General features: G+C 37.2%; 2 protein-coding genes across 2 annotated transcripts in view; one reads left to right on the forward strand and one right to left on the reverse strand.

Moving 5' to 3' along the window:
• Window positions 1-1,179: 1,179 nt before the first annotated feature.
• CHCHD4 (coiled-coil-helix-coiled-coil-helix domain containing 4) lies at window positions 1,180-10,486 on the reverse strand. The gene is made up of 3 exons (XM_009889889.1): window positions 10,471-10,486; window positions 8,954-9,052; window positions 1,180-2,197 (listed from the first exon to the last, which is right to left on the reverse strand). Exons 1-3 carry the CDS (start codon window positions 10,484-10,486, stop codon window positions 1,902-1,904), a joined length of 411 nt encoding a protein of 136 aa, XP_009888191.1. The 3' UTR covers window positions 1,180-1,901.
• Window positions 10,485-10,577, forward strand: part of TMEM43 (transmembrane protein 43) — a 15,111-nt gene continuing 15,018 nt past the window's right edge. The window contains exon 1 of the mRNA XM_009889890.1: window positions 10,485-10,544. Coding sequence (XP_009888192.1) covers window positions 10,485-10,544 — 60 coding nt within the window. The remainder of the gene's footprint in view (window positions 10,545-10,577) is intronic.

Raw genomic sequence — 10,577 nt, forward strand, 5'->3', positions numbered from 1 at the left:
TGGATTTCCATTTGAACAACCAAAAGCTTGGGTGCATGCGATTTTTTTTTTTATTTGGTGCCCAGTGTTTATCTGATTACTTAAGATTTCATTTTCATGGTCCAATTGCTTAAGTGCCAAGGTTTATCACTGCTGCTTTTGTGCCCATTTACTCAGGCTGATTTGGCATTTGTCTTCCTACACCTGAAAGAGTCACAGTAAGAAGCTCTGTCACACTTTGTTTCTTTTAAAAGCAAAGAGATGCTGAGAGTACCCCCTATCCATGCACTCAGAACCGAGTAGTTGTCAGCCACTTAATTGCCTACAATTTTTTTTGAGGATCCAACAGCTGTACTGAAATACAAACAGCTCAAACACTATAAAATTTAACAGAAATTCCTCTCAAGTATTCAGAGGCACCATCACTAACATTGAAATAACTTATGCAAACAACAATGTACCAAAAGTCTATAAGGAAGCAATGTTGCTGAGCTCTCAAGACTTCTACACCCAGAGACAGGCAAGTGTTTAAACATTCCTAGACTTATTGCCACTACAACTCATTATGTTTTGGTTAAGTTAACCAACACATAAGGAGAGAAAAAAGACCCACAACCCCGCGATAAACAGTTTCTGAAGCCACAGGTGCAGTTTGTTTTCCAATACAATTCTCACAGCCTACATTTCATTAGGAAAGAAAAACAATGTAGCATTCCCTTATCCACAGGTAGTAAACTATAGTGAATGACTATTAAATTATTTGCACGTCTAAAGTAATTTTCAAATATTTTAATAGCTGTTCAGGTACTCTATATTGCTGGTTCATGATTCACAGTCTACTACAGCTGATGAAAATGCTTTACGTTTTTATGCCTTCCTGCCTGGGGCCAGCAAGAAAAGAATATGACAAGAATAAAAATCTGACAAGCTGGAGCAAATGATCTTCACAACCCACAAATTGATTCAAAGTCTGCTTACAACACAGAAGAGTATCTCAAATCCAAGCAGTGTTGACAAAAAAAACCACCACCACACAGAAACAGGAGTTTTCAATGAAGGTAAAAAGTATTTGCTTTTTAATATGCATTTAAGTCACAGTATGTTTTGAGATCATTACACCAGGTAACACTTCCATTGTATTCTCAAAGTATTTTACAAGAGCCTGTCTAGACACTGAAGGAGCATAGACTAACTAAAGGAATCCAAAACCTGTGGTTTCAGAGCAAAAATAAAGCCAGTGACAAACATTCTTTCCACCCATCTTTATCATTGGTTGTACAACACACCATTTTTAAAAATGCAAAAGCCATCACAGTAAGTAAATTAAATCAAAGCAGATGCACACGTCAATGTTTTTCTGGAAGTCCTTACCTGATGCTGGTAGTAAAATGCAACCATAATCTAATAAGAACATTTGAAATTATATTACAAATTCTAGATTTAGGCCATTTTCAAAGTCCTGTATCATTCTTGAAAAAAAAAATCTTTAAGGAAAAACAATCATTTAACGCAATTTCTATTAAAAGAACAGAATACATTAAAAGAGAGCAGCTATTGATCAGAACATACTGAAATGAAGACAGACCTGGTGTGCTAGTGGAATTTTTTGTTGAAAGCTATATATATTCATACCCATTATTCAAGTCAAAACTCAAAGAGAACTTGAGGGTAAAAACAGGTGTTAAAGTATTAACTGTGTCTGATAGCAGGTTACACAATACATACACATACTCATTCTTTTTGCAGTATTTATTTGCAAGGCTGTAGCACTGAGATTTGTCCTTCGGCAATAAATTATTTAGTATGATACAGTGTATAGAACAATGGTGAAACATTTCTTGACAACTTAGAAGACAGACATACTGCAAAAGTCCATGTCTCTGAAAATGAGAAATGGAGACAACAGCCTCCTTGCATCTTCATTAGCTAGATCCCTTCTCCTCTTTGGCAGCAGAAGCCTCCATAGGAGTAGCTTCCAAATCTTTGCTTGACTTCTCTTTTTCTTCATTTTCATCCTCTTGAGGGTAAAGATCTGGGTATTTTTGCATGCATTCCTGCATGGCACGGAATTGGTCCACACAGTCTGATCCCTTTATTTCTTCTGTGCTATAGTGGAAACAAGAAAAGGCTGACTTGAACTGTTCCCCACAGGGACCACTAGCCATTCCACCCAGACACGGGCAATTCCAATTGATATCTCCATTGGGCAATATCAATCCTGAACGAATAAGAGAGAAGAAAAGTTAAGCACTCCTTCCAAAAATTGATTTCATTCAGTGAAAGCTGCTAGGTTGCAGGTATAAGTTGAAGTACTGACAATGCCACATTAGCTCTGTAGCTTCAAGCATGCTAAACGCCTTTCACTTCCTGGCCTATCTTTTTCCATCTCTGATATGTATGATCTTTTACTGGGCAAAAGTGAGATAGTTCGATATCCATGCCTGATTTAAGTTATTCTCCCTGGACTACAGACCACTGAGAATATTCTAAGGAAACTGCAAAACAGACCAAAGTCAAGTCAATCCACTTGTCCACATCTCTCCGTCAGGAGACAAGCAAGCCTTCTCTCAGGAGAAGCCTTAAAATCATGTCATACAAGTCATAAGAATTTAATTCCAGTATTAAGACTAGAATTATATTAAATAAAGTTCGACGGATGCATTTTTCATCTTGTTTTAAACGGACTACTAACCCACAACTTTCTCCCTTAAAATTTGAACTGGAAAACCAGAATTACAAAAATGAAAATCAGTTTATTTGTAAGACACAGATTAAGTCACATGCCACAGAACACAAGGAATAGTCAGAGTATGCCATTCTGTCTGGTTCCCAGAAATCAAATTGCACTTTAGATCACAACTGAAAGTGAGTTAGGTCTCATTTTAGACTAAATAAACTGGAACAGTTAAAGTCGTCACAGAAATACTTCAGTGATGGAACAGCAAGGTACAGACTTAAATGAGCATATGCTCTTTGAGACATCAACTGATTTGCACTATGAAGTTTAAGCAGCAAGCCAGAGAACTTGCTTCCTCCCTAAGTTTTAGAAAACCTTTTAAACAGTCAGGTATAGAAATGTAATGTAATGGACTTGTTCACGTGGGCTTCTAGAGCCTCCAATACATTGCTCTAGAGCAATGTATCTCCATTCACTTTCTCTACTTTCCATGAACATACATGTAGTTATGTTCACCTACAAAGAACAAGAGAAATACTGTGCTGTGATCCAATCTGGTTTCTTTTCCGCTTTAGTTTGCTCTCCTCCTCTCTAGTAGACTTCCCTAACTTCATCTCCAGGTTGAGTTTTTCCAGAAGGTAACAGCATGTGCATAAACCTGAAGTTTAAGTACTTTCCATTTAGAAGCAGGTATGAAACTACCATAGCAAGAGAACAGAGTTGCATTAATTCTGACCCAAACATGAAATTATATTTAGGGCCTGATGCAACTTGACGTTAACTAAAATACTCCCACAGAGTTCAGTAAGCCTATTTATTATTGTCTTTGTCCTATGGGATCATGAAGTTCCAGATGTACATTTCGCTCCCACTCACAACTCTTTGGACACTAGGCCATGATATCATGAATCTTACATACTGGTACAGCAAAATCAGCTCCATCATATTTATTGCTATATTAAAAGGAACGAAAGGAAAATTTTACACTGATTTGCAATTCATCAACAATGTGCTCTTACTCAGCCAATGCAGTTCAGAAGAAAGTAAGTTAAGTCTCAGTGTTGATCAGCCTCCTTTTCATTAGAGAAAGTAAGTCTCTTTAGCACGATTTAATCAACTGAAGTAATACTGTCATTTTTCATAGGTCACGCTTTATTCAGCAAGACAGTTTTGTACAATATCTGTAATAATCACTGCACTGAGAAGATATATCTAGTACAGCACATCATGGCATCTCTAGCTGCCTGGAGGAAAAGCAGAACTTCTGTGACAAGGAGATGGATGGCTGGTGTCTAATTCCTTATTGCCAAGAATAACAAAGCAGAAAGATGTTGATCATACAGTGTAGAAGAAATATGGCTTGCTCTGTAAACTAGATTACGAAGTCCTATATTCCTCCTCACTAACATCAACCAGTCATTTTAAACAGTCATTTTTCTAATACTTCAAAAAGAAAAAAATACATGAAGAGTTCTGAAATGTTCCTGAAGACATCACAGCAATAAAGTTATTTGTAACATAATTCTCTCAAATTGTTCCTTATAGAACCGGAACTGCCTTGCAAGTATGCAAATTGTAACAACAATGTAAGAGTTATCCCATAAGCAGTACATTCTTGTACATCCCATGAGGATTGATTTGCAACTATTTGATCACTGAAATATCATCAGTTTCAGATGTTATTTGCACAGAAACCATGCTTTAAAAGAAAAAAAAAACACTTTAAAAAACAGAAGGCAAGCATTTCCTCACTGATAATTACAGCAGAATACACACTTCAATGATTAAGTGTATCAGCTGGCTTAGAACACAATTAAAACAGAAACAGATTTTATCTATCACTCTCCCTAAATTGCAAGCCTGCACTAGACAGGATTACTATTTTTAATTAAAATTGAATTAAAGCTTCTTTCAAATACAGCCTGAATGTCACTGATCTAGTGGGTCTCTACTTGAGCCTGTGCTTGAGGAAGAAAAAACAACCTTGTTTACATCATAGCAGATCAAGGCTTGTGTTAGCAGTTAACCGCTGACATCACGCAACCTAATCTCTTAGCTCATGGGATTTGTTAATATCATGGATGAAGGCAGGCCCATCTGCATTTGTGTAAAGACTTGTCTTTGTACTCGCTGTAATGAAGTCCCACTGTTGTTCTGAGAAAAGTTTCTTCCCTGATATATCAGCAAACATTCCACTAAAAAGTTTATCTGCCAATGATTCGCAATGTAAGATGATAGACACATAGAAAACAGGATTGACAGGAACATCATCAGTCATAAAAGCAGTCCTGTACATCTGATCATTGCTCAAGTTCTTTCTTAAAATAATTAGGGTTTTTGCTTCATCAGTCCTTGGTGGAAACCATTTCAAAACTGTCTCTAAAATAAGATGACTGGAACAAGTCTGGAGAAACAGAGAAGGGAGAGGACAGCAACCACCTGTGTTTGAGGTGCAATTCCAAAAGCACTTTTAGCCAACTCTATCACAGCTGTAATGCTAATAAAAATTACTTTTCATGCACAAAACTCACCAATACCTTCTTCGTGTAAGCCTAATGAAATTAGAAAAATAAGATCTCAATGAAAACTAGGTATCTTTCACATTTAAATTCTTTCATCTGCAACACACAAGACCAGAAACAAGCTTCACAGTGAGAATGCTATTTCAAAACTGCTGCAAATGAATTCCTCACTGGTTTCCATCAGCCACAGTTGTTAAAAGGCACACACAGCGAACCTTGAGATACACTGCAATATGAAACGCTAACTTGAACCTACCCTGGTTTGTCTGCCCTCCCATTTCACATGGCTTCATTTCTTTCACTGTTTTTGGCTTAAAGTGACCCATTAACATTTTGCCTACCGAAGTCTCATAACTAATAGAACAAAATAAATAATCTTATAACTGACCAAAATAAAAATAGAATACTATACAACTTTATTTTCTCCTGAGGGAAACAGAGCATGGGTCTTCCAAATTGATCTACTGACTAAAGTAGACTGCCCAAAGGCTAATGACTGCTAACGCCTGAAACAAAATAAGAACTAACCACAAATACTAAGCTACATGTTTATCTTAAGTATGAAAAAGGCACCTACAAAAAAAAAACCAAAATCTCAAATAAAAGTTTCAGCTGTATTAGAAAACAATACAGATTATATCTATAATAAATCTATTTTTTCCCAGATATGACAGTTCTGTGTATAGCCCAGCAGAAAAGATTAAGAGTCATTATAGTGAATTATGCCACAGAAGCTGAACACTGGAAACCAAGTCTTCTATTCAAAGCAGAAGCTAAATTAGAAAAGCCTGCATGTTACTTTATGTACAGCAAAGCGCTTTCCAATTTTCTTTTAAATAAAAACCACACGAGCCAGAGCTTCTGCACTTTAACATATTCCAAAACGTTTTGGCCATATGTCTTCCTGCCCACAAATTTCACTCCCACTAGATGCCGCTACATTCTGTGATATGTCAAATGTTTCTCTGTTTTGATCTGATGCATCATAGCCTGAGATTGTTCAAGCGATTTTTCAGAGAACCCTTAAAACATGGCAGTAACTTACCACATGATAAGAAAAAACAAACAAACAATAAAAAACAACCCCAACACCACCCCCACCCCCCCAAAAAAACCCAACCCGAACTCATTAACAGTATTTAAACAGAGTTTACACAGTTTCTCATTTTGAATCACATAGACACACATTTTCACTGTAAGGTGTCCCTGACATAACTAGCTTCTAGCTTCCTGCTTTCTTCCCTCTCTACAGTTTTGGAAGCAAGTGATCTAACATGCTGTAGATACAGGATTGCTAGAAAAAAAACAAATGCACCACCTCTACTCCTCACCATGGCCTTTCCATATCCAGCAAAATACACATAAGAATAATCAATGAATACAGCATTTAAACAAGGAGGAAGTGTCTCAATTTTGGTTAGTTTATTACCCAAATAAATGGCACAAGACTTGTGGTATATGCACAACCAGAAAAATAATGATTTGGGGCAGAGGGGGGGTGTGAGATAGAAGGAAGACAATTTTCTATGCTGACATTCCAAGCCGTTGTAGTACGTCTATTATGCTAGATCCCTTTCCTCTTCAAAGCCAGTGTCAAAAATAGATGCTTTGTTATAGGACCAATATGCATCCACATGTTGTTGCTATACAGACACCTTTTACTAATATTTAATTATCAGAGACTATGAACAATTATAAGGGGGAAGACAGGTGAACTTTAAACTACACATAACATTAATACAGATTGCATACATTATTTTACATAGCTAAACAGCAAGCCACTAGGTTTAGCTGTATACCACAGAAGGTGACTTAACAGTTCAGTGAATGACAAGATCTCCAAGGGTTTGTATGTTCTCCAGATGTGGTATCTGGAAAAAGTATCTTTCTTTGCTTTATTTTGCAAGCAGTCTCCAGTTTTTCAGAGGAAACAGAAAGCCACAGGCCACAGAAAAGGAATGTGGATCTTAATTCCACCATCTGATCATTAGAGGCTGTTAACTCTTCACTTAACAGACCAATAATTAATTGTAAATTTTCCTGAGACAGGAGTTAAAAACTCTGCTTTTGTTTCACTTCCACATAGCATACTGACAGAAGTAAATACTCTTAAAAATGAGCTCTCCTCAGACACTGTTTTCCATCTAAGGATGAACTACTTTACATGAATCATTTCGAGTTTCCATCTTTGATCCTGGTCAAAGCAGTAACAGATATAAGTGTCACAGATTTTATTGCCTTTATTTGAAATTCTCAAGTGCTGAAGCACCATTCTCATAGTGAAAATGACAACAAATCTCAAAGCATAGACTGTTTCCGTTGAATAGACAGTTTGGGCATTGGGTCTTAGCCAGCAAAACAAGCTACTTGAAAATAGGAGGTAGAGTAATTCCTGACAGATACTAAACTGAAGTTTTTAAACACCTTTCTGAAACTGAAATTATGTCATTGTTCTCATTTGGGCGATTATAAAACTGAACAGACTCATCACTGCTGACAAGCAAAACATTTAGATATATCTACTGACTACATAGAGTTGTAATGAAGTCAAGATAGGCAGCTAAATACAAAATCATTTCAACACAAATCTATGTATGAAAAAGATATTTTAATGACATAAAAAGAGATGGTTCAAATTAAACTACATACCGCATCAGCTAACAAAGCCGCCCCGAGTGCACCAGCTGCTAAACTCTGCCTAAATACTGCCCTCTAAAGGTCACAAAGCCACTTGCTTAACTTCCAACAGAATTTCAAATAGGGTGAAGCACTTACTTCAATCTCAGCTGTACTGAAAGCAATGAGATCACTTTACACAAAGTGAAGAGGCTAAAAGATGTATAAGCATAAAGGCAATTAGCAAAAAAAAACCTAACTCAAATTCACAGCTATTCATGGCAATTTATTAACCTACAGCAAAATTTATTTAATCATCATGATAGGAAGATTATTTCATTTACCCATTAGAAACAACCTAAAATATGCTCTGTGCAACCAGAATATTGCAAGTGTTGACCTCAGAAATATTCTGCTCTCTTAAATTTCCATTTGCAGGTTAGATCTACTTCATGTAAGAACTGTAATCTTCACTGAAAACTTTACCTTACATCTTTTCAAGGCAAGATGGTTACAGTTGAAAACCGAGTAATTTGAACTTACCTGTCATGTGCCATTGAAGAATGTTACTACTAGTTATTGATTATATTGCTACTAGTATAGTACAGGAGTAGTCAGATATAATTTATATTAAATTGGATATTCAGAGATCACCAAATTAAGCATTTCAGCTGCACACATGCAGGTTAGCAACTCACATCAATGACTGGTATGTAACTCACTTCAGCTTCCCTGAACTTTGCACTTCATTTAAAACAGTGAAAGAACAACCATAATTTTCACTGGTTAAGCTCTAAATTTGCTAATAAGAGGAAGGAAAAACATTTTTTCTGGGTATCTCTGGCTACTAACCAAAACTATAAGCCATCAACTGATGTATTTGAACAGGCCACTTTGAAAAATCATTAAAATTGTAGGAAAAAAAAAACCCACAAACCACTGTAAGGAAAGCATATCATTTGTGATGTCCTAATTTGCAAGTTAAAACTGCTAAGAGTTTGAGTGTTTATCTACTGAATAACCTCCATCTTTAAGAATAACTAATTTGTTCCTACTTCATACAAGGTTTGGTTTTTGTTGTTCTTGCTTTTTAAGACTGTTAGAACATGATACAAGTGATGTATCAGTCCTAACTTCTGTTTTTCTGCTTATTACTGACCTTGCTCTTCATAAGGGTCATCCGGGTCATCTGCAACCAGCTCAGCACTGCTTGGTGTCTCATGGTCCTCCTTGGTCGCAAATATAATTCTGTCTTTTCCTGCCATACAGGAGACAACAAGCAAAAGTTCAGAGAAAACTAACACTGAAGGAGTCACTTACAAAGCTACTGAACACCACAAGGTAATGAGATATTCAACACAATGCATTAATGTTAACAGTGAACGAATCCTGTTGTACTTATCAACCACCTTCTATTAGAACAGTTGTTGGTTCAGAGAAACACACAACTGAAATTTTCTTCTTCTAAAGTTCCAGCAACATACTGTAATGGCTGCAGATCACAGTACAGTTCATCGAACTGTGAACTTAAAAAGCTGTTTCAAAACCAGCTCAAACTACTACGCTGCCAGGACTAACCCAGATGAAGGGCTTAGACAAAAAAAGGGAGAGTGAAAGAAAAACTATACTAAATTACAGGAGAGTGTTCCATAGGATAGTAATTAATAACAGTACTCTCCATTAAAGACTGCTGTAATATTTTACCATTGTTATCTGAATTAAACAGTAAAGAGCACCTTAACAGTGTAGAACCAACTATATTGAATAGTGCTGTAAACATTACAAAGGAAAAACAACACAGCATGCTTCCTGCTCTTGTGCCACTCTTGATTTAACGAAGAAGTTCTGTAGCAGGGTGGGGGGAGGCTTTGCTGAAACCTGAGTAGAGTTTTCTAACAGCTCTGTAAAACTATAAAAAAAACCTGAGGCAGACACAAGCATAAAAGAACAGCTAGCTGAAACTCTTCTGAACACACAACTGAGTATTCATTGAGTGGAGAAAAAAAAAAAGAAGAGGCAAGTTCCCCAAGAACTTCCTTTCATTCTCCAAATTCATTAATTTGGCAGTGACTCGGCATTATTAGAAATTAGTATCTTCTTGCCCCTCAGTGTGACCTCAACCAGCAGATGTTCAGTAACTCCCTCTACTTTGCTCTGTAACCAATATGCAGTTAAACATGTCTGAGAAACAGATAAATCTAGACCCTTTTTAAAAGGGAAATAGTTCCCTGTCAACTCTGCATTGTACTCCAGCAAACTTTACAACGTAGAATGCCCAGTTGTTTCTTATATAAAAGGAACTAGAAACGTATGAACTCTAATGCCTGCCACTGTAATTTTGTAAGATGCCATAAGACAACTTACAGATCTTGCAAAGATCCAAGATTTTAAAATAAATAAGCTAATCACTACCTCAACAGCTTATAATAGGCATTCAGTTTACTAAAGTTTACCAAAGTTGATCACTTCAAAATGGCATTTAGAACTGAAGAATGGCTTTTTTTCCAGTTTGAAACTTCACATTTAGTTTCATTCTTTCAACAGTGGGGGAAACATATCCCCCACGATATGAAGCGGTCCTAAATACCACAACCCATACAATGTAACACGCCCGCCCGTCTCAGCCTCTCCTCAGGGAAGCCCTGAGGGCTGAAGGGAGAGCCCCGGGGCGCACACGCTCGGCCTCGGCCATGTCGCGGGGACGTTTCAGGCCCCGGCTGCAGGGCGGCACCGGCCCCCCGCTCCCCACAGCGCGGTCCGGCCCCGAGGGCCCTCCGCACCCT

This window comes from Charadrius vociferus, unplaced genomic scaffold (genome assembly GCF_000708025.1).
Source record: "Charadrius vociferus isolate BGI_N301 unplaced genomic scaffold, ASM70802v2 scaffold257, whole genome shotgun sequence".
NCBI lineage: Eukaryota > Metazoa > Chordata > Aves > Charadriiformes > Charadriidae > Charadrius > Charadrius vociferus.

Excerpts from the sequence above, each read along its gene's own strand:
- CHCHD4 (XM_009889889.1), bottom strand. Across the intron at positions 2,198-8,953 it reads TGACCCTTATGAAGAGCAAG|GATTGATATTGCCCAATGGA; the intron begins GTCAGTAATAAG and ends TTATTCGTTCAG.